The sequence below is a fragment of the Natator depressus genome, chromosome 9 (genome assembly GCF_965152275.1).
Source record: "Natator depressus isolate rNatDep1 chromosome 9, rNatDep2.hap1, whole genome shotgun sequence".
In the NCBI taxonomy this organism is placed as follows: domain Eukaryota; kingdom Metazoa; phylum Chordata; order Testudines; family Cheloniidae; genus Natator; species Natator depressus.
The window spans coordinates 94977351-95002047 of NC_134242.1; the positions used below are offsets into that span (position 1 = coordinate 94977351).

At 41.4% G+C, this 24697-nt stretch overlaps 1 protein-coding gene across 4 annotated transcripts in view; it reads left to right on the forward strand.

Annotated features, from left to right (window-relative positions):
- Nucleotides 1-24697, forward strand: part of MCF2 (MCF.2 cell line derived transforming sequence) — a 95860-nt gene that overhangs the window by 58132 nt on the left and 13031 nt on the right. For all 4 annotated transcript variants that reach the window (XM_074962683.1, XM_074962685.1, XM_074962684.1 and 1 more), the window contains 14 exons: nt 4691-4779; nt 6176-6264; nt 9180-9246; nt 11253-11368; nt 11480-11549; nt 12072-12164; nt 12667-12759; nt 14658-14783; nt 15702-15923; nt 19949-20041; nt 21307-21385; nt 22009-22072; nt 22896-23002; nt 23132-23244. In XM_074962683.1, coding sequence (XP_074818784.1) covers nt 4691-4779; nt 6176-6264; nt 9180-9246; nt 11253-11368; nt 11480-11549; nt 12072-12164; nt 12667-12759; nt 14658-14783; nt 15702-15923; nt 19949-20041; nt 21307-21385; nt 22009-22072; nt 22896-23002; nt 23132-23244 — 1421 coding nt within the window. The remainder of the gene's footprint in view (nt 1-4690; nt 4780-6175; nt 6265-9179; nt 9247-11252; nt 11369-11479; nt 11550-12071; nt 12165-12666; nt 12760-14657; nt 14784-15701; nt 15924-19948; nt 20042-21306; nt 21386-22008; nt 22073-22895; nt 23003-23131; nt 23245-24697) is intronic.

Here is a 24697-nt window from a genome sequence, read left to right on the forward strand (position 1 = left end):
TTTCAAACTTTGCCACCTGAGTCGCAGACACAGAATACAGGATGGTCCTGAGCACCTTCCAGTCTCAGTGGAGTCTCTCACTGCTGTCAATGAGAATTGAGGTTGCTCAGTGCTATTTAGGAGATACTCACATACGTGCGTCTGATGTTCCTGCAAAATATGTACGAAAGAGTCTTTGCCTGTGTAAAGGGGATAGTTATACTCACAAGAACCTTGCAGACATGCAGCTATATGTCGTGCACATGCAGATGTGTGCTATGTAGGCACAGCTGAGGAATACACATTTTACAACTGCAGTTTAGGAATGAAGATTTCAAAATGTTGCCAGTTAAGGTTGTATTTCAAACAAGAGCAAGGTAAGGTAAAGTTAAGGACAACATGTCCAACTTATTGTGTATTGGTACAGAGGAGGAGGCACAAGGATGGAATTTTATCATCAAATTGCAATGTTTTTCATTTGTGGCTTTTGACCAGCTCCTTTTAAGGTGCAGTTCAGGTTTGAAAATTACCAGTCTAACAATGACACCTAGACGCACTCAACTCATTTCCTCCCTGTGTGTATTCAGTCCTATCTGCTAAACTTAATCACAAAAATCAGTTTGACCGTGATTCTCTCCTGATAGTCCTGCTGAATCAACACGACTAAGAGGGCAGGAACTGGATTCGTTTCCCTCTCGTGCATCATCGACAGAATTGTTGACATAGTTCCAATCAGTTACAGCTGTCTAGCTAGTTAGCACAGGTGTACAAAGGGCATGATATGAAGATAGAGGAGATGCACAGATGTCGCATGTGCCACGGGGTATAATTTGGCCTGCAGGATCTTTTGTGATGGGTAAAGGATCCAGCTTGATTCTCAGAGTTCTGGTTGAATTTGCAGAGCTGGCAGTTAGGGAAGAAAAAGCTTGACTTGTAAAAAGTGCATCTAAGATATGGAAATCATTGAGAGTCAAATAAGTTTAGAGTGCCACAGGGCCATTTTTATGTTTGCTCTTCACTGCTGAGCCTCACTTCTAAAAGCAAAGGGAAGTTCACTCTGGCTTGCCAGTGGCATTTGTGGGCTGCATTACAGTGGCTAAGCCACAGCCCAGGAGAATGGTAAGAAGATGATAATGGGCTTCTGACCAACAGGAGTCACTGGAGGGACCTTTTCGCTGACTCTTAATGTTCTGGTTGTCTATAACGGTACAAACTACTGTCCTCCTTGTGCGTATCAATCCAAATAACACTTAGAGAGAGAAAGTTTCCTACTTTTAAAAAGTAGGAATTTTGCTGAATGTGTTACAGTAATTTCTACCTTTTCATTTTTAAAAAACATGAGTGTAAATATGGAGGCTCAATTGCTGGGAGAATGATTCTCCACCGTCCTCCCGCAAATTCTGTAAAAGGGAACCAGTGTTTAAAATACCTTCATTGCCCCATTTTTAAATTGCAACGCAATATTGCCATTGGAGGATATGTTTTCTTCCGATGACTTGCAACAGAACATCTGTGTTTAATCAGCGTCGTTTGTTTTTAAATATCATCATTGATCTTTTACTTCAATGGAAGTCTCAACAGTGAGACGGGTCCTTTGGTCAACCATACTTATTAATGGCTCTATTGTTAACTTTTTTGATGCTTCAAATATGCATTCCCCACCTTCTCTCCAGCAGTCACCCTTTGCGGTTGAAGTCCTTTTCAATCTAACTGGTATAAAAGTCATCACTGAAATAGTAATTTGTAATCATTTTATTTTGTAACAGCACATTTTGAAGACGAGAAGCCTTCTCTCCATATCTGTTTCTATTCCTCTGCATCCATTTTTCTCCCTACATCTTTTGCTCATTGCTTTACAAAAGGTGGTTCTTTTGTATAAATACTATTCAAAATTTTAAATAACCTAGCTCCAGCTCCCTTTTGTACTCTCATCTGCAGCAATAAGGTTTTCCCTATTGAAAAGAATCTTTCATTAATGTTGCTTTATTTTTGCCTGTGCTGACTTATTCTTTGATTTTTAACGCGTGTGAAGATTACACGTCTTAGGAATTTGTATTTTATTTGGTCTCAAAATTGCGTACAGCCCTTCTTATAACAAGTCACACAATGATCAAGTACCTGCTTTCCCCCAAACATCAACATTTCCTCCTACTAGTGAGAGACTTTAAAATTGTCATTTCATATATTGACAATTACTAATTATTTGTATTCAGGTAGCACCTGTGGACTGCAAGTGAGATTGGGCCCCATTGTGATGTGCACGGCATGTATGCATAGTAAGAGAGAGGCCTTATCCCAAACAGCTTCCAATGTGAATCATAGAATAACAGAGTTGGAAGGGACTCTGGAGGCCATCCAGTCCAACCCCCTGCCCAGAGCAGGACCAATCCCAACTAAATCAAAATGGCCAAAGGGTGGGGAAAAGGGCAGTATTATCTTCCTCATTTTGTTTTTGGGGAAAGGAGGCACAGAGGGTATGTCGACACAGTGTTTTTGGAGCGTATGGGAGCGTGCTTCCAGCCTGGGTCAACAGATTAAGGTAGCAGGGCTCACGCAAGTGCTCTAAAAAGAGCTGTGTGATCACTACTTTCAAGGTGAGGCTTGGGCTGGAGCTCAGACTGTGAAACCCACCCCTGGCCCTAGGTTTTAGAGCTCGAACTCCAGCCTGAGCTGCGACTTCAAAGCGCTGTCTAGACGCCTTCTTTTAGAGCGCACCAAGTCTGTCAACCCAGGCTGGGAGGTTGGCTTCTGCTCGCTCCAAAATGCATGTAGGCATAGCCAGAGAGGTGTAGACATAGCCACAGAGGTTTTAGTGTCTCCCCCAATGACAGAGAGTCAGGAATGAACTCCATATCTCCTGTGACCACAAGACTCTGCTTCCCGTCTTACTGGTGATAGATGAGATAGAACATGATTCCGTTCCTTTGAGACAAAAGCTCCATCATTTTAGATTGACTTTAGCGGTAGAAGCCTTTGTAGCACTGTGCCCCATTCTGAGAGAGCTTGAGGGCAGGGTGGCCAGCGGGATGGGTGGGGCGGAGATGTTGCTTTCTGTGGCACTCTCCTTTTACTTTGCCCCTGGATTTCTGCTCAGAATGTGGGCAGTCGGTAATGCAGCTCAGAGATTCAATACCTTTGTCTGGGGTCCTTCTGTGGCTGCTATTCTGCAGCCTTGGTGGGATCCAGCCTGTAGTAATGCAGCTCCTGCCACAGCCTTGCTGCAAGGGGTAAATGGGACAGCAGTAGAGTGTGAAGTTATCCCATAGCCTAGCTCATATCTCATTGCGGAAGGGAATGCTGTTATTTTTCTGTACTGAGGAGCCCAAGGGCTGGGAGGCAACACAGCTTCAAAAATCCACTGCTCCTAAGTCCCTTCCACCACAGACACTGTTTCAGATGGAATCTTCCCCTCCTCCTGTGTCTTCTTGCCAGTGAGAGGAGGAGAGATGGCCCTTAGTCACTTTGAATTGCTCTGATATTGTGAGATAATATAAATGAAAGCAAACTCACGCAGGTCCTGTGTGTCTCTCTCATCTGCTTCCATTTGAACAGTCTTCTGTAGTAGTAATAGCACACAAGCCCTCAGTCCTTCCAGCTGTGGTTCAATTCCAATTTTTTCTATTGCCATTTCAAGGCATCTCCATTCAACCCTATCAAATGCTTTAATGATGCTAAAACACAAAGGGTGAAATCCTGGCTCCACTGAAGTTAATGGGAGTTTTACTTTCACTTGAGTGGGCCCAGGATTTCACCCTAGAACTGTTGTTTGAATCAGTCCTAATAGATTAGTAAGGCTCCCTACATTATCTACAGGCTGTCTTCCTTATAAAAAGCATGTCTAAAACATCTCTCACAAAGCCTATGGAAGTAAATGGAAAGACTTGGTGTATTTTCTTTAATAATCAAGAAAAAATAGCAATACCGTAGCCAGCCATTTATCCTTGTGGTTTAAAAACATTATAGGTCTGTAGGCATCACATCATGAAAGATTTTCCCCATGTTTGAGGATGACCAGCATAATAGAGTCTGGAGCTGTCCATTAACTCTGGTCATATCAAAGGAACAGGTCCTGTTTGATTTAAGTACCAGTCGTGTCAATTGATGGAGCCAAGCATCTCTTTTTAAAGATTTTTATAAGACTCAGCTGGACATCTGTCAGGCATCCTTCATGTTATTCATCTTCAGACTTATCTCTTCAGACAAAATTGTCTGATTCTTGGTTATAACCGAACATTATGGGTTAGTGCTGCAGCTGGTGTGAGTCAGAATAGCTGCATTGGAGTCAAAGGAGCCAACTTACAGCAGACGAGCCTCACGGCTTTTGTAATCTAATCACAATAGGTGGTATTTCTTCAGACAGGTTATTAGAAAGGTATAGCTCCTTATAATTTACAGAGGCTTCACTGATTATGTTAGTTACAATATCCCCTACTTGGAGAGATGTTTCTTTGTACCCAATGAGCTTTTATTTTACGGCCTAATGATTGATTGCTTTTATTCCCCTTTTCATAACAAAATTGTTTGATATGTCTAAGGTATTTTTTTTTTTCAATTAGGAGTGTATTCGGTTTGCGTTTAGCTTTAATTTAACTGATTATATACTCTCTGGACCATTTATGTTTATGCAGATGATCTAACTTTTTAATCTCTTCCTGCAATGCTTCCTTGGTTACTGTTTTACATTGTGTAATTGTGCATTTTTCTATCTAAGGCATGGATTTTAATTCCGGTTTGAAGTTTTCATTTGACATCTCTCTCCCTGGGAAGAAAACGTCAAGAAAATCTCTCAACTCTCGTAAGGTAAAAATTGTTAGTGAACCTTGAATGGGTTTTACATGGCAAGATCTGAAATCATATTTTTCCAGGGATTGATAGAATTTAGATTCTGGTTTTTTTGGGTGAGATGTTTTGCATCCTTTTTTACTCACACCCTGATTGACTTCAAGGGGACTATTCATGCTTAAAAGTTAAGTACATGCCCAAGAGTTTTCCTGGATTGGGGCCAAAAATCACGTTTCTTTATCGATTTCCTGTTTTAGGCCTGGTATAACAATGAGATCAATTAAGGAACTAATCCTTCCTTCAGGAATCTTCAATGCTTTGAAGACTAGAAACAAAACTCTAATGCCCCTCTCCCCCCAACTGTTTTAAGAGTTTGAAAAACTAATGTCATTTGGCTCTTTCTTTTTAATTCTGCAATCAGCTTTATCCAAGAAGGATGCATAAAGTATACCTGTCAAGAATTTGGGTTTTTAAATAATTTAACATCTGTAGGATTGAAGCCTGTTGCTTGTGTCCTTATCAGAAAGCTAATATTATAAAGGAGGGGGGGAATAAACTAATGGAGTTTCTTGTTTTGCTTAATAGCAGAGATAATATTGAAATAAATGTTAGGTATTTATTACCAGTATATAACACACTGTTGCAATTCTTAGTTCATTTGGCACTTGTAATTCTAGCTACTATGTAACTATTACTTTAATATGCAGTCTATTTATGTAGGTATCAATTTATCTGATTTTTCGTATACATTACAACTTATAGTTGCCTATGGCCTTTGCACATATATGGTACCTAATACCTTTTGTACAATTGTATTACAATATCCTGATCATTTACCTGTATTTATCTAAATTACTCATGAAATAGGAAATTCAAGATTAGTCACCACTAAGGCCTCAATTCAGCAAAGCATCTAAGCACATGTCCAAGTCCCTTTAAAGTTCGGCACGTTCTTCAGTGCATGGGTTAATCAGGCCTTCACAGTGACTCTGAAATTCTCTCATAATGCCCTTACATATTTATTAGTAGACTATGAAATTGAGTATTATTATTTGTATTATCATAGAATCTAGGAGGCCCAGTCATGGGCCAGGAGCTTCTTGTGCTCAGCACTGTACAGACACGGAACAAAAAAAACAACCCGATTCCCAAAAAGGCTGTAACCACTATTTTTAGACAGTAACCTAACCAAGGAATTTCTGGGAGAAAGTTTGACAGCTCCTCATGCAGTATGTCATTTTTAATTTTAGCTCTCCTATACTGCAAGGAAGTTCTGCTGTTCAGCATGTCTTATCCTTATCCAGGAAACCTTCCCCAGAGGTTCTTGTGTTTATTTCAGAAACTGAGCCGATTGATATTAGCTCAAGCATATCCATCTCTTGCGCCCTCTCTAATACTACCATTTCCATTCTAGATTGAAGTAATGCATGACTATCAAGAAAAAAGGAATTCCTTGCAGTCTTTTATTTCAGAAAGTGAAGACAACTTAGATACACTAAAAGGGTATGTTTTGTTTCATATATCATCCTAGTAGAACCTGATGTAGAATATCTTGTGTTCAGAAGATCTGCTTAGTGCAAAATCAGAACCTCTGTTGGAAGCATCACAAAAGGAGGAAGACTATAGTAATTATTAGGTGACTCTTATCCTCAAAATGCACTCTATATCAATGGAAAAGGAATTTTCAGTGCAACAATTCTCTTGGCTGGTGTGTAAAAAATCAAAACTCACCAATAAAGTGCATGTGCCAATGTAGCTTAAATAAATATGGGAAACCAGTGATTAAGAGGGGACTCATGGAGCTCTTTGTAAAAGATTATTTCATGGCAAGGGAGAGCAAAGGGAAGGTCTGTGAATAGAACACAAGTGCAGGTTTTCACATCTGAGCAAAAGACTTGAACAAATGTCCTGAAAGAGAAGCCCAGTATCCTTAACAATTTGATCTTTCTGTTAGATCCACCATCAAAGCTAAAACTCCCCAGTTTGGCTTCGTTGTAGGGGTACGACCTAGAATGAGACAGACAAGCAGTCTCGAGTTTGCTGCTGTAGGAACAACGAACCTCCACTAATGTGACATGTCTGTCCACTCAAGCAGCTGAGCCGAGACGGCCCCGGAATGCTGGGGACATTGTTAAATTTCTCTCTCCCTGTATGATCTGGCACATGTTCGGGGTGGGGGCTGGGCCATGGCTTGAACATGTTTTTATTCTTTCTTTATCTTTCCGCACCTCAGGTGTACAGTGTTTTCCACCAGTTTTCACCATTTAGTTTGGTCATGTGCTGGTTTATTCAGGCTTCTGTGTGTCCTGTTCATAGATTTGGCTTCCAATTTTGTTTTTATTGCCCATATGAAAATGATTAGGGAAAGTCAGTTTATATATACTACTTAAGTGTGCATCAAGCTAACAGACTCCTGAGGCTGGTAGCACAACTTGGAAGAGTCCTAGGGAATAGGCAAGAGTTTAAAGTTACTAAAATATACCAAGCTACTCTTTGGATGTGAGCACAGCCTTGGTGCTTTTAAAGAATTTGAAGGAGCTGTTGACATGGAAAAGCGTTGTCCTTTCATTGCATGTCCAAAGCATTTTTGAGGCTGACATCATCCATCCGGTTGAATGAGTCTAGAGAAGACATACATAGATTAGCAGTCAGTGTAGCACCTTCCAAGGGTCAACCTCAGAGCTAGTCTACACTACCCCACACCACTGTAGCGTGTCTGGTGAAGACGCGCTATGCCAATGGGAGAGTGATCTCCCATCAGCATAATTAGTCCACTTCAGTGAGAGGTGGAAGTTATGTTGGCAGGAGAGTGTCTCCTGTTGACTTAGCACTGGCATGGATGATGCCTAGGTCGATGTAACTTGCATCACTCAGGGAGGTGGCTTTTTTACACTTCTGAGCAACATTAGTTAATCGATTTAAGCGGTAGAGTAGACAAGCCCTCCATGTTGTCTTCTGTAAACCTTTGCTATTCACCATGTTCTGAATGCAGTCTTTTGAGATTGCACTATGTTTGCCTCACTTGGAGAGAGATTCTTTTGGCAGCAGCGTAAGAAATGAGTCTTCTCAGACAAAACTCTTCCAGATAGAAGCTATGAAGTGTCGGCTTGCCTCTTAGATTTGCAAATCTAATTTTTAAAAAATGTGCTATAAACTATGTTCCAGAAAAGTTAGTTCTTTAATTCAGATTTTGGGTTCTTCTTAGAGGAGAACACATTCTTGAAGGCAAAATGGTGAATGACATTTAAAGCTTCTGAACTGGTAAATAATTATGGAAATGTCCAAAAGTCATCATTTTTGTAGGACCTCTTTATAGAAATCCATCAAGCAAAATTTGGGATTTTAGAGAGGTGGAAGTTTTACTCTTCAAGAAAACATGAGGCCAAGATTTTGTTGGTGCTCAGAAGAACTGGGAACATGCAGCATTTAGGGAAACATGGGGAGAGCCTAAGAAGCTCAAAATCCTTTTTCAAGGCTAAAACATGGTGCTATTTTTTTAAGCTTAGATAAACCATGTCTGAATTTTAAAATAGTAATTCCCCTCAAAACACAGTTCAAAAAATGATCCTTTAGTGAAATTTGTTAAGAACAGCCAATTATTTGATGTGTAGTGAGGAGAAAGAGGAGTTTTAATGTAGTAATCTGTTTGGGTGTTACACTTTATTGATAGAAAATGAACACATTAAAATTAATGGTTTGTTACACAACCAAGTTGGTGTTTACAGTAAAATACAGGCATGCAGGGAGTTAAATGGTCACTCTGAATTCACCAAGTGTAAATACAATGCACATAAAGAGCAAAGGGAACATGCAGCATTTAGGGAAACATGGGGAGAGCCTAAGAAGCTCAAAATCCTTTTTCAAGGCTAAAACATGGTGCTATTTTTTTAAGCTTAGATAAACCATGTCTGAATTTTAAAATAGTAATTCCCCTCAAAACACAGTTCAAAAAATGATCCTTTAGTGAAATTTGTTAAGAACAGCCAATTATTTGATGTGTAGTGAGGAGAAAGAGGAGTTTTAATGTAGTAATCTGTTTGGGTGTTACACTTTATTGATAGAAAATGAACACATTAAAATTAATGGTTTGTTACACAACCAAGTTGGTGTTTACAGTAAAATACAGGCATGCAGGGAGTTAAATGGTCACTCTGAATTCACCAAGTGTAAATACAATGCACATAAAGAGCAAAGGGTCCAAACAAAACCCTTAATTCTTCATTTAAGGTGCATATGGCCCTCTGATCTGAGATGGATTTAATCTGTTACGCATTTACCTGCCCCTAATTGTTACAGTGTGGCTAATTTCAGGCATATTTACCATGAAATCGAAATGCAATGGCTCAACCCTGCAAACATAGATGGAGCATTTCTGATTATGGTGTTGTTGTTTTTTTTTTTTATTATTATTATTTCAGCCATGTCATAAATGAGCTAATAGAAACAGAGAGAGTGTACGTAGAGGAACTGTCCACTGTTCTGATGGTGAGTTACTTAAAATTCCTCCTTACTGCTCTCTGATGTGTTTTCTGAAAGGCATCTGCCAATCTGGCAAATTAAACAAAAATGTGATTTGGTAAATTTCTACTTTGCTGGCACATCCCAGGTGATCTGGAGTTTTTCTCCCATCATTTTGATTCAGATGATTCTTTTGATTCAGATAGTATGTGCACAATCTTTTAATCTATAATTTGGGGGGAACCTTCTGTTCACAAACATATGTCTTGGTAACTAATTTCATCAATGGTTGGAGAGGAAATATACAGAATAAGCTTCAATTTGATCATATGCACAAATACATGAATGTGTCTGTATGTGTATATAATATGATATGCTGGCTTGATAGACTGAAATCCTCTCTCTCCTCCCACCCCCATGCTTTTCTGAAAACATCAATTTCTTCCCAAGGCATGGCATTTTATACAGCAAGGCCTGGTAATGGTGATTAAAACTGAAATGATTGATTTCCATTTAGCTGACTCAAGATTTATGTTCCTGTTGTATCTTAAAGTCAGTAGTAAATTCATATTTTAGGTAAGATATGCCAGCATTGCTAATAAGCAATTGTGCAAAAGACACACATTTCAAAGCTGATGTAGGTGAAGTTATATATAACTGAATTCATTATTCCTAACTGGTTGACTAGATCCATTATACGGGCACATTTTGTCATCCGTTGTGTGTAGCATGCATTGAATTCTGTGGAAGCCTCGTGTGTCTGCATCCGCAGTTAAAAGCTGTCCCTGAGACTGGCTACTTGTTATCTTTTTCACAAAAAAATTATATATCCAGCTCGGAGACGACAACAGGGACCGTCCAAAGTCCTGGCTCTGCCCATTCACTGTTCATTTTTCCTGAGCAGTTTATTCTTTTGTGTGAGGTCTCTTTCCAGGGATTACATAATTGATAAATATTTTTTGCAATGGTGTTCTAATGTGACCTTAAGGTAGAGTGCTACACTTTAATACTTTAATAAAATATAACAATTTACAGTCCAATAATATCCATTGTGCCACTGCCAGGTTACTTAGTGCAGATTCCCTTTTGGAAAATGCTGTTGATTTCAAGGGGCAGATGCTGAAGCAGAGCGAGAGAAAAAAAACTTAGGCAGCAGGAATCAAAGAGAAAAGGGATCTGGTGTTCCGAGAGTGTATTGTTGAACAGCAAAAAATGCCCATTGATTTTGTTATTTGATATCTAGCAGTCTTTTGCTTTGTTACAAATTTCCCACCGCATCAGACCTTGTGAGAGTATCTTTAATTGTTTTCCACTTAACGAGTTGTCAGCTATGTCTTGCAGTCATAACAGCAGATGTGTAACCAAGACAAATATTCCTCCAGGACCTCTCCCTCAGTTGTACTGTAGAGAGAAGCCAATGGCAGTTTGTCTTATCAAAATACAGCACGTCTCCGAAGTAAATGGTGTTTTAATGGGTGTGTATGTGGGTACTTTCCTTATCCTATTGTATATTCTAAAAGTTTCAGAAATCAACTGTTACATAATGTGTAAACACAGACCAAAGCCATGCATGTGTATATGTAGATGAGAGGGCAACCTGGATCCTTAACAGTAGAGCGATTTTCTTCCGTGCGAGGGCTCTGAATTCCATTCCCAGACTTTGGCCTGGTCTCCTCGCCCTGTCGCACACAGGGAATGATGCTGAACACAAGCATCACATTCAACCCTAGGTGCAGGAACATCTCATGTTGCTTTGTAGTTAGTTCCTCGTGCTGTCTGATGAAACAACAGTGTCATGTGAAGCCCTCCCCATCAGACAAATGTCACCAATACTCAACCTCTGAAAGCAAGGAGAATTCAAAGGAAAAAATAGGGGAAATCAAGAAGACTTGGGGACTAAAAAAAGAAATGAAAGGAAAGTAGCATTTTGTAACCACGTACATTTTAGTCATGTAACTTTCCATCTAGTCTTTTTTATGGCAATAAACCAGGCTTATACTGGCCTAATCATGAATACCTGCTGTGTTCTACAGGGTTACAGGGCTGAAATGGAAAATCCAGCAATGGTCATTCTCATGCCGCCTGCCCTGAGAAACAGAGAGGATGTTCTCTTTGGGAATATGCCAGAGATATATGACTTCCATAACAAGTAGGTAACTAGCTGTATATTCCCTTTCTTTATGAGTTCCCCTTAAAAATGGACTGCTCAGCTGCTGTTGTATTCCCAGTCACATTGTGTCTCTCCCTTAACCTCTTTCAGAATTTTCCTACACAATCTGGAAAGCTGTGTTGGAGCACCAGAGCGAGTGGGTCTTTGTTTCCTGGAAAGGGTAAGTGAATCAATTGTCTTATTTAGAACAGACTATGTAAGCCCCATTTCCCCCCGATACTTAGCATTCCTCAACTTGATGCTTCCTATATGAAATAGCAACCCCTGGACACTGTGTTTATGGGAGAGAGGCAAGGTAGGTGAAGTAATATCTTTTACTTAGACAACGTCTGTTGGTGGAAGGTACAAACTTTTGAGCTACACAGAGCTCTTCTTCAGGTCCGGGGAGCAAGCAGAGCATCTGAGCTAAAAATGTATCTTGCCCACATGTCCAGCAACATACGGGGAAAAGCAGCAGGCATGGCAATAGGCCTATCTACCGTGTAAGAATCTCCTAATTTTAGGGGGTGACTCTCATTTCCCATCTACTTGTTTTTTTTAAATATATATTCTCCCAATTTGCAAGTGAAATAGAAGCTAAGAAGGGCATTTGGTGCTCACCTTATTCTGCCTTACAGTTGTCTTAAGTAAGAAGTACTAGAGTGCATGTATTTTAAAATTGATTTATTTATTCTCCTTGCAGCGAGAAGATTTTCAGATGTATGAGAAATATTGTCAGAACAAACCCCGGTCGGAATCTCTGTGGAGGCAGTGTTCAGAAAGCACCTTCTTTCAGGTATGCTAATTATTCATGTACAAAGCATACGTTAGCCTGGGTGAATTATTTTTGCAAAATGCAACATTCATGTCCTCAACATTGCAACCTTATTCTCCATTCTATCCATGTGGGAAATCCCCATTAATATCCACCGCAGTTACTTGAACATATGGCGCGTAGAAGAGTAAATTATTGTGCATCCTATTCATAGATTTCAAGGCTGGATGGAACAATTGTCATCATACAGTCTGACCTGCGTAACACAGGCCAGAGAACTTCACTACAGTAATTCCTGTTTGAACTAGAGCATATCTTTAAAAAATCCAGTTTTGATTGAAAACTTGCCAATGATGGAGAATCCTGCACAATCCTTGGTAACTTGTCCCAATGGTTGATTACCGTCAATGTTAAAAAATTGTGCCTTATTTCCCTTCCAAATTTGGCTGGTTTCAACTTTCAACCATTGGATCTTGTTATACATTTGTCTGCATGTTTACTTTATGCTATTTCTTTGTTACAGGAATGCCAAAGAAAATTAGAACACAGACTTGGGCTGGATTCCTATTTGCTCAAGCCAGTACAACGTTTGACAAAATACCAGTTGCTTTTGAAGGTATTCATATGTCTTTTTTTTTTTTTTTTAAAGCATAAGGGACTGAGGGGAGGTCTAGACTAATGGATATTAACTAGCCATCACCAGGAATGCTTAGGCCTTAAATCTGGGACATTGATGATGGCTGTTGGAGAGTTTTAAATTCTCTTTTATGTCTGGCGTATGCTGAGGGCAACACTCAAAGCACTGTACTACTGAAGTCTGAGAATGTCTTGTTATTACTGCACCCCTTAGCAACTTATTCGGCAACAGAATTGCAGACTTATATGCTGTTCTCTTCACTTATGTGGCTGGTGATTTACTGGATCCTTCTTAAAATTCCAGCCATCATTAAGCCCTCATGCAGTGCACAGTTGTGATGTCTGAAGAAGACCTGACCATTTGAATAAAGAGGGAGGAGTTGCTTAGGGTTTTTTCACCTTAGAAATATCAGGAATATCAAGTCTTGCCTTCCTTATTTTTGTTGGATGACCTAGAAGTGTAGATTGGGATCTTTTTCAGCCCTGAGTTGAATAGACATAAATACAGAATTTTTATTAAAGCGAGCTTTTTGCCCGAGTGTTTTTTACTAAATAATGTTAAAATTGATGACTCCTTTTAATGAATCAGGTTTTGCTTCCTTGGTATCTCCTGTTTCTCCAGCTTTCCAAGGTAGACAAGACCTGACTTTCTAAATCAGAAACAAGGAAGAAGAACCCCAAATACCTGAATTTTACTGTCAGGCATTCTTTACACAGTGTGAACAAAGCCACCAACCCAATATCTCCCTCTTCCCAGCCCCTTAACCTTTACCTTTAAACCTGTGATAGGCTCATGTCTGAATATGGCTTAACCTTGGCTTCAAAATGGAGAAATTCTATGGGGAGGGAAAATTCCATATTGGAGGAGGAAACAAGTGTTTGTAGCAAGCTATTTTTAGGAGGGAAAAGGTTGTTTGAATCTGCTCAGTGATATGGAATGAAAGAATCCTGCAGGAAATGGAACTATGAGTAGATGATGATGATCAAAAGAGCATGATAAATGCAGTTTACCACATTGGCATGTCTACTTTTTCTTAGGTATTTCTATGGCAGCCATCACCATACTATTTGAGTGCCTCACAGACTTTAGTGTATTTGTTCTTGCAACACTCCTGTGACACAGGGAAAGGCCGTGGTCCCTATTTTACAGATGGGGAACCAAGGCACAGAGACACTAAGTGACTTGTCCATGGTCACACGGGAAGTCTATGGAAGAGTGGGCCAATGAACCCAAGTCTCCCAAGTGCCAAGCTAGCACTCTAACCACTGGATTATCCTTCCTCTCAGGTGGGGGGATGTACATACAAAGTTATAACCGAGAGAGAGAAAGAGATCAGCTACATAATGTAACTTTGTATGTGTATATATTATGGATAATACAATTTTTAAACACTGACACCTTGGTTACTCACTTATTGCCTCTGTCCATTGTTAAGGGTTTTCATCTATAGTTACCTGGGGTCTCCCACTGTTAGGGTAGTCTTCTGTTTGGTATCTTATTTTAGTCCCTGTTCTCTGACTCTCTTTTCCTAGAATATTATTCTCTGATGTGTGAAACCTACAGCCTGTCTCGGTTGCATGTCCTTTATCTATCACAGCATCAATATCTTCAAAGAACTCTGGGAGGTTAGTTGAATATGACCTCCTGGAACCAACACTGACTGTCTTTAATGAAGCCGAGAAAAAAGCTGTGTGTGAATGTGGTGCTTATGTGACACGTTTTCCATACAACAGTGAATGTATTTTAAAATGTTCCATTTTCCCCCAAGATACAAAATAAAAGATACACTGGTTTCTGAACGATTGCGATTTCATAGGCAATGGAGAAAATGTGTTACATTCAAGTGAAAACATATAGTCTTTGATTTCTAATTACAGGAATTGCTAAAATACAGCACAAGCTGTGATGGAGTTAAAGAATTGCAAGAAGCTTTGGTTGCAATGTTGGATTTACTAAAATCAGTCAATGACTCTATGCATCAGATTTCAATAACAGGATATGATGTGAGTACATCTGAGTAATGAAAGACCTTTTACTCCAAAGTTCTGGGCATCTCAGTGGGAATGGATAGAGCCCAAAAAGATAGGGAATAAATAGAGTCTAAAATGAATCAATATGATGTTAAAAAGTATAATAGACAAGACAGTTACAAAATGAATAGGATGAGAAAACACTTCTGGGTGTCGATCTTTCCTCTAATCGCATTAGTTGGGTAAACACTTCCCTTTTTTCTTTGCATGCAAAGGGCATGTTGCAGATGCAGTCCCAGAGCAAAGCCACTTCATGGCACAATCTCCATTTCCCTATTGGTTCACCCAATAACTCACCCACTGTCAGGGCTTTTTCATAAAATTTCCCTCTTGGGGTCTAATTTATTAAGTCCTCTTGAAACACCGTTCCTTTAGACCCTTCAAGCTCAAAACCATGTCCTTCCTGAGGCTTCAGGTTATGGTATCTTATTCCCGCTAAGCAGGGAAGCTCTGCTGGTCCCACTCCAGACCCTACTTTCTCCAGAAAGTCCTTCCCCTTGGATCTTTCCTAGGTACAAATTGGGTTCAAATTACTCCTCCCTCCTCGCCCCCCCCCCGCCATGAACTTGGAACAGGGTATTCACAGCCCTCTTTCCTGGGCTGTGCATCACTCCTGATAAGTTTCCACAGCTTCCCAGTTCTTCCCCCTGTGGACGTCTTCCCCTTGGAACAGGATAACTACAGCCCTCCTTCCTTGGTCTCTGCATCGCTTCTGGCAATTGGCCCCCATTTTCAGCTTGGTCTGCTGATCCTTCCAGAGACACCTCTGGCTTTGGGACAGGGTTGGCTGGCCCTGGGCCACACCTGCCCTTAAAGGGGACAGACCACCCTGTTACAGGGCATGTTTTAAATTTTTAACTGGTGATTATTTATTTGCTGTGTTATTACCAGGGGGACTTGAGTGAACTTGGAAAAGTATTGATGCAAGGATCGTTCAGTGTTTGGACAGGACACCGAAAAGGCCCTACAAAAATGAAGGAGCTTGCCAGGTTCAAACCAATGCAGAGGCACCTCTTCCTGTATGAGAAAGCCCTGGTGTTTTGTAAGAAGAGAGAGGAGCATGGAGATGCGTATGATAAAACCTCTTCGTACAGTTTTAAGCATTTTTTGAAAGTAAGGAAAACCTGGTAACGATGGGAAATTGCATTTTATGTAATAAACAGGTAGCTTTCAGAATTGGGAAAGTATTATTTATCCAATAGATAAGGTAACGTTCTCAGCTATTAATATTCATGACGTACAGAGTGTTACTGCCAGCCTAATGAAAGAATCTTTTCTGATTTTAAAAAGCCACGAAGTCCCTTGTTCTCCAAGCACAGAATGGGCAACACCCCAAATTAGAATCATAGGCAAGTCTTTCGTTTCAAAGATCAGATGACACTTTGTCAATGAAATTTTGCCCTGGGCAAGCCATGCATGAGGGACAGAGATATGTTTTTGGGAAACATGAATCTGCTTCTTCCATTGAGCATCGGGGAAATTGTAGTTCAGCCATGTGATCCTGCTGAATTAAAGCTCTGTCTGAAAGCCAACGGGGATAATGAGGCATCGTCCCAAGCTTCTCAATCACTGCCAAGGCTTTGAGGCCTCCTGGTAAGACCAGTCCCTGCTGGGGCAACAAGACAGCAAGGCCATGCCTTCTCAGTTCTTAGGCCAGAGCAGGTCACCCTGCTCTTGCACCCTCTGATTCCTGGAGATGTCTGAGCAACGGCTGCTAATCACCCGACTTCCCAATTGTCTGTGTAGTCGGGAAGGTAAGTAGATGACCCCTCTTCCTCTCTCGCTACCCTCCCTCCTTTGGCAAGGATTTGCCGCTACTAAAAAGGTAAGTTTCAATAGGAAATAGCATAGGACAGAACTCAAGCGATGTAAACAGCTATCCCAGGGCACCTACAGACCCTGCTATCAGCAAAGGTCGGAGAAACCCCAATTTATCATTCTCCTGTTTCCTGCCTTTCTTAGGGCCCATTGTGCTCCAGCTTCCACGGTGCCCACAAGTGCTAACCATTATCAGTGAAAATGCTATCGCTCTCCCATTATACTGTAAAGCACCCACCCCTTTAAGATAGACCCTTTCCATGGGCCTCCCAGTGCATTCCACGTGGTAAGCTCCTGAAGTCAGGGGCCATGTTCTCCTCTGGCCAGCATAGTGCCCAGCCTCTAGTGAATAATAATAATATGTGCGTATTTTAGAGCCGAACAAATCTGTATTTAGAGGATAAGCCTCCATGTATGGAACTCCCACTGACTTGGATGGGCTTGGAGAGTTAGGCCCTCACTCTATTCAGAATGTCTTTTAAATATGTTATGCTCTCTCAAGTCTGTTCAGCTCATAGGCACAATAGCAATTGCAGTGGGAGACCAATAAGTACCGGGCCATTTATTTCAGTATTTGTTTTTCCAAACGTCATCATTTTGTTTCTTGAGAGTTTCTCTTTCCTTTTAGGAAAAGTACCTCAGTGCTTTTACAGATTCCAGAGTGGCTGCTTGGGGAATCCTTGTTCAGAGGAGAAAATCCAGGGTTCAGCCAATCTTAACATTTGTCCGGGTCTGCTTCACTTTCCAGCTGCTCATGCTGCAGAGCTGAGTGATTTGTGATAAAAGAATTATTTTCTTTTCTGTATTGGTGGCATGAGGGGCAGAAATGAGTTTCTGGAGCCCTGGATTTGTTTGATTAGTGATAGTATTGAATCATTTTTTTGCTCAGGAAGAATGTTTTTCAGAGACTTATAGTTCAGGAAATCTATTTAGTAGAATCTGTGGAACTGAGAAATCTATCAGAATAACTTCATTTGAGAGCTGTATATCTGTAAGACTTGGGATAATACTTTAAATGACTGCAGATACAGTACTTTTCTGAGAAGAGTTGGTTTAAGACTATTACAGTAACTTAGAATCATAGACTATCAGGGTTGGAAGGGACCTCAGGAGGCCATCTAGTCCAACCCCCTGCTCAAAGCAAGACCAATCCCCAACTAAATCATCCCAGCCAGGGCTTTGTCAAGCCTGACCTTAAAAATATCTAAGGAAGGAGATTCCACCACCTCCCTAGATAACGCATTCCAGTGTTTTACCACCCTCCTAGTGAAAAAGTTTTTCCTAATATCCAACCTAAACCCCCCTCACTGCAACTTGCTCCCACTTACTCCTGGCTACTTTATTCCTGAGTCAGTATATAATCTTCTAGACCATCACTTGTGACATGAGTCCATTAATTAAAAAAAAAAAAAAAAGAGAGAGAGAGAGAAAAATTAAAAAAACAACCTTGCAAATCCCTATGCCAAAACATGCATAAATAATAGAAATTGAATCATTTGGGAAAAAAATTCTCAGCTCTTGTATTTTTTAATTTAAAAAAAAATGGAGCTAGATCTGGCTTTTTGCAGCATTATGGCACTGTACAATGTGGGCCAAAACTTTCCAGAATGGGTTTCTGTTGATCTCTGTGAGAGTACTAACTCCTGTGCAGCAGGTTTTAGTGTGCACGTTTCTTGAGCACGGGTATTTTTATATACACACAATTGTAGGAGAGCAAATGGAGTCTGGGTTGAGGCACCTTTGAAAACTTGACCCTGTTCTTCAGTGCAGGTATGCAGAATTTTGTAAAACAGCAATTTGCAGGTCCAGTTTGGCACCGAACCAGTGGAATATGACCCAGAAAAGAGACATTAGATAAGACTTGTTCACTGATACAAACAGCCTCCCCAAACAGCCTGGCCCCTGCCCCCATCAGCCCTCTCCCACTTCCCGTCCCCTGACTGCCCCCCTTAGTACCCATGACCCATCCAACCCCCCCTGCTCCTTGTCCCCTGACCACCCCCTAACTGCCCCCCCGGCACCCCACCCTCTATCCAACCCCCCCTTCTCCCGTCCCCTGACTGCCCCGACCCCTATCCACACCTCTGCCCCCTGACAGGCCACCCAGGACTCCCAGGTCTATCCAACCTCCCCTGTTCCCTGTCCCCTGACCGCCCCCCGGCCCAGAACCTCCGCCCCATCCAACCGCCCCCTGCTCCATGTCCCCTGACTGCCCCGCGGGACCCCCTGCCCCTTATCCAACCCTGCTCCCTGCCCCCTTACCATGCCACTCAGAACACCAGGACTGGCAGCCGCACCGCCCAACCAGACCCAGGCATGCTGCCACCACACAGTCTAGAGCACCGGGGCAGGCTGGCGGCTCTCGCAGCCACGCTGCCCGGCAGGAGCTCGCAGCCCCACCGCCCAGAGCACTCCCCGGCAGGGAGCTCAAGAGCCGGCAGGATGGTCCCGCAGGCCGTAGTTTGCCCACCTCTGATCTAATTATTAGCTATCAATTCCTAGCACCTTGTGCTGTAAAAGCGATCAAGAAGCATATTAATGCACATACTTTAGAGGAATAAGCCTGGTGTTAAAATATTGCTTAGTATCCGTTGCTGGTGAGGCAGTAATCTGGTGGTATGTTTAAGAGGTAGGGTAAAGGCTTCCTTGGCGGCTAGACCTCTCTAGGGTTTTAATCCTAGTTGAATCAGTGGCTCTGTTTGTCTTTGTACAAGTCACATGATCTCTTTGTGCCTTGGTCCCCTCCAGCCAAATTGTCAAAAATGGTTTTGGTTTTGGGTGCCCAGCTTTCGGCCTGATTTTCAGAGTTGCTGAGCTCTCCCAGCTGCCCAAGGTAGCTCAAGTTGTACATCCCTCTTCCTCTCAGAAATGTTGGCCTTTAGCGGTAGACCTGGGTGAAAAGCAGAACTGCCCTGACACTTGGATGCTGTGTCTGAAATGAGGAGAGTGTTGGGGTTGTTTCTTAAACCTTCTCCTCAGTGGGAAGTTGATGCACAAACTGTGGCGAAGGCCTGAGACTCAGGCCTGTGATCCCTCTTCTAAATCACTCCCACTGATCCATGAATGTTATGGAAAGTCCCCAGAGGGGCACTGCTAGCTCCAAGAAACCTTCTATAGATGTTACAAATGGTTAAACAAAACGCCCAGTGTGAACAACTGTAGATAACCACTTTCAGTCACCACTGAAAATAAGCATTTTTGGTGAGCTTTGTTAATTTGCGGGTGTGGGGGGGAACTTGGGGCTTGTTTAAGATGAACACAATGTGAAGACATTAGGTTTTCAGATGAGAGTAAAAGTACATGTGATTCTTTTTAAACAGATGAATGCTGTTGGAATCACTGAAAACGTGAAGGGGGATCATCGAAAATTTGAGATCTGGTACAGCGGACGAGAGGAGGTGTATGTTGTGCAGGTGTGTGATTTTTAAAATGCCATGTTTGTTTTTATATCCTCATAGTGCTGTTTAAACTCGTGGACATTCAGCTGAGAATTGCCTATCTCCTTGTGAACCGGGAACTCTGGCTGGCAAATGTGTGTGGACCGTTTCTGTTCAAATCCCTCGCTGCTCTATTAGCCTGAGAATGATCCAGTAGATTAATAGAATAGGTTCTTACGTTGCCTTTGTTTAGTGGCATCTGCAGTGGGCCATGCTTAAGATTAAGAACATAAACTGCATAGTATAATGTTAAGAAAATCCCCCTGTGCTAAAGGAATACTGGGGAAACTGTACCTTAAATCAATAAACATGGATACTAGCGTTGGTCTGAAACAGGCCTGGCAGCCCTGAGAGCCCTGGTTCCTGAGCTCCTTAGTATCTTCCCAGACAGGCTGCCTTGGATCCAAGGCTCCCAGGGAGTGTGTTCCATTTGGGAACCATTCCTGCTTCGGAACCTTTCACTGTGTCCAAAACGTAATATTGCAGATTTTTGCGGGGGCGGTGGGGATTTTCGTCCTGATTCAAATTTTTTTTGCAGAACTAGAAGTCAGTTTCCCACCCACCTTTAATCGATACCCCTTCCAAAACACACGGTCGCACTGAAATGTCATTGCAAGACGTGACACAGCTTTCTTCCAAACTTTTTTTATTTGTATTTGAAGAGAATTTTATTAACTCTCTGGGTGAAATCCTGACTCCATTGAAGTCAATGGCAAAACTCCCAGTGATTTCATAGGATTTCAACCTATATTTGTGGCTGTATATCTATGGGTGTGTAGGTCGAGTAGTGGAGACAATATATGCAGATTGTTGTCTGATCACAACAAGGTTGTATTTTGAAATGTGTATGGTGTTGCCTTAGAATTCTGAAGCAGCTCTGTTGTTCAGTTGAAATGTGGTAGCTGTTTATTCATAAGCAGGTTTTGCCTTTGGGTATTTTGGAAAAAGAGTTAATGAGACATGCCCATGTACTTTTGACTGCATCCCTTGTATTGTGATGAGCTCTACATGATTTCCATTTACAGTACCACCTTTGCTATCTGAATGTAATGGAGAACTTTAAATAATTTTGGGGACTCAGGAACATTTTAAATATAATTAATAGTCATCAGAGGCTATAATCTTGCTTTGGATAATAGGGATTTTTGGATAATTACAGTTTAGATAACTGAGGCTCAACTCAGTTTTAAAACGGAGGATTCATAAAAGCCCCCAAATTTCAAATATTTCTCCTCTTTCAGGCCCCAACAGTAGATGTGAAGATGGCGTGGTTAAGTGAAATGAGAAAAATTTTGTTCAAGCAGCAGGAGCTTATAAAAGGTACATTTCCTGATGGTGTTCACTACAGCAGAACCTTTCTGACGCTCACGTTGCTAATCTGCCAGCCCAGTCCTTCTCACCAGAGAAATAGCATGTCTCCTATTACTGATACTTCATTACTTTTAAGAAAAAGGTTATAGTGCATATACTAGGATAACAGGCAGTATTATTATAAGTAAAGGCAAATTACCCTTGTGGAAAATAAATCAAAATGATCCTTTTTTGATGGGAGCATCTTGATATATTAAAATTTCTTATTTGTTCTCTTAGGCCCTTATTCAGCAAGGTACTTCAGCACCTGCCTCATTTTAGGTACATGAGTAATCCCTGGACTTTAGTGGACTACTTGCATGTGTACAGTTGGGATGCCTACTAACAGACCAGGCTGAATCAAAGACTAACTCTCTCCAATTTGCAAAAGTTGGTAATCCAGCTAACCTGCAGTTAGTAGCGCAAATTAATGAGGCTCTACTTTGGCTTAAAAAAAAAAAAAAAAAGAGCACTGATGTGTGCAAAGAAGTCTGATGTTTGAAGTAACACTTTGTCTGTTTTGAGTGGGTGATGACTCTGAGTGATTTAACAAACCACGTTAAACTAACAGAGTATTTGCAACCTACTCACAGTTGAGAAGAAACCATACGGTTTGTTTACAGACCAGATCCAACTTTCCCCTCAGCTGAGTGATGGGTAAGTCAGATGAGCTCTACAGATTTGGAAGAAAAAAATAAAATCGTTCACTATTTAAAATACATATGCAAATCCAGAGCCTTTTGGGCACTCTCTGGGTGAGCTCTTTGCGCCACTCTGGCCCCCTCATGCCATGCAAAAGGGCTGGAAAAGTGGAGAGGGGCCCTAAAAGCCCCATATCCAGCCGGAGAGGATTGCACTGGGGCAGCACTGTGGAAAACCACCGTAAGGCTGTCTTGAGGACCTCCTTGCAAGCCCTGGCATAGGAACGCAGCTGGTGGCAGGAGGGGCATGTTGGGGATGAAGCTCCTACATGCAGTGCTGCGGTGGTTCCGGGCAGTGCTGAAGAAGCTGCCATAGCTTAGAAAAGCCCCCAGAGAGGCTTAAAGCCAACCCACCTCCCCATCCCCTGAGCTGTGAATTCTGTGCTGTGCTTCTTAGAGGCGCAGCATAGCATCTCACCCTCTGCTGAAAACATCCACAGGAAGTCCATATTGATTGGTGCACAGAACTCCCATAGAAAATAACAACTCTGAGTTTTGCATGCAGAAGGACATTTCCGATAATCTCAGCAGGTAGGGTGTAGTCAGAAGAAATCTACCGCTAAGGTGGTGCTTGCGCTTTGAGGCAATTGCTTTAGCTGTGTTTGTTCTCTGCCCCTTCCCCCCTCCCCCCCACATTGAGACTATATGCCACTAGAGTCATTGAAGTATTCAAAAGCACTTTGTAGTACCTGCTTAGATCCTTGGCTTGCCAAACTGAAGAGACTTCACCAATATTTGAAATTGAAAACAATGACACATTTCTTTTACATACGTTTCAGAAAGCAGCATAGAGCCTCCATAAGCTCCGAAGAAAATGATTCTGAACGCACCAGTCCTGTAATGTTGGATCGTATCAGCTCATCGCCACAGAACAAGCCAAAGCAAAGTATGTACAAGTTTGCAAGATCTTTCTGCATGCATAATATTACATTGCAATGTGTTCTATTCCAAACCAACAGCCGAAAAATATATCCGTTATTTGAACTAAGGCCCTAAGTAACATATTTTCTTGCAGATTGGTCGAGAATGTCACAATCTGTGGAAATCTGTGAAGGGCTTGAGGACTGGTCCAGCAACAATTACCTTTCTAATTGCTCAGACACAGAAGAAGAAGATGGGAGCCAGTTGGTTAGTGATGCATAAAAAAATGCTTTATTTCAAGGGCACTAAAGAGTGTGTCTGGGGATATCCACTATAAGACTTCTCTTTTTGTTAAAATCTGTATTTGCTTATGCCTTCTGTGTACTGGTGTATGCCGTTGTTGTTGGGTGGTCCCAGGATATTAGGGAGACAAGCTGGGTGAGGTCATATCTTTTATCTGTTGGTGACCTGGAGAAGAGCTCTGTGTAAACTCGAAAGCTTGTCTCTCTCTCACCAACAGAAGCTGGTCTAATAAAAGATATTACCTCACTGACCTTGTCTCTTTGTATATTGGATAAATTTTGGTTACGCTAGCTCTTGAAAATGCCCCCCTAAATGTTACATGTGAATATGAACCCTAAGTGGGATGTGGCAAACAAGAAAAAGGATTTCTGGGGAAAATGGACATGGTTGTGCACAAAGTGATAAAGAATGAAAAGTCATAATTGGAGCTGACCTTAATGGGTACTGGGGAGAGACAGTAAATGCTTCCAAATGTACCATAGCAGCCATAGATTTGGACACAAGAACAAGGAAGGGGAAACTGTCTTTCAGTACACCCAGACGTGATTTGGGAGTCATTAATACACTCTTTCCTAGGAAGGAAGAACACTTGATTACCTACAAGAGTGAAAGGCTGAGGGTGCAGATAGGTTACTTCCTGGTAAGCCAAACTGAGCTGAAGAACATCAAAAACCTGTCAGGTTATCTCAAGGGAAAACATTGCAGCTCAGCATAGACTTGCTGGTTCTTGACTCTGGAAACATATACATGAGAAGAAAATAGTCCAAAGCAGTACAGAAAACCAGTGCTGGAAGCTTAACAAAGTTAGCAAGGAGTTTAAAATGAAAGTGTTGGGAAAGATCTCTTTAGAAGGGTTAAGAGAAAATATGAATCAATGGCAGAATCATATTGCAAGCAAAACTCAAGAATGGTGAAACAAAAGCGAGAGTCTTTTTCTCCAGTAAGATCTGGTGGTGGAATGAGAAAGTTTGAGAGGGCATCAAGGAGAAAAAAGTGTTTAAACTTTTTCAAGCAACGCTCCAACAGCAGGATTTTCAAGAGTATAAAATGAAGAAAGAGGTGGCAGCCACTGGGGCTAGGGCTGTGGAGGGCTTATGTGTTCATCTTGAAACAAAGCAGGGTGAGAGGGAAATATACAGACTGGCAATAAGAGAAGGAAAGATATTGGTAAGATCAAGTCACTAAAGATGAAAGTGGAAACAGTACCAGAAGGAAAAAAACCATCGTGTTAATCAATGAGACCACATTAAGGAATGGCGGAGAAATTACTTCAAAAGGCTTCTTAATTAAGAGAATCCAAGAGAACAATGCCTTATGATAAAACCACACAGGATCTGATGGCACCAGTCCTAGAAGTAGTCTTTGAGGAAGCATTGGACCACATGAAAAATAAGAGAGCTCTTGGCCCTGATGGCAT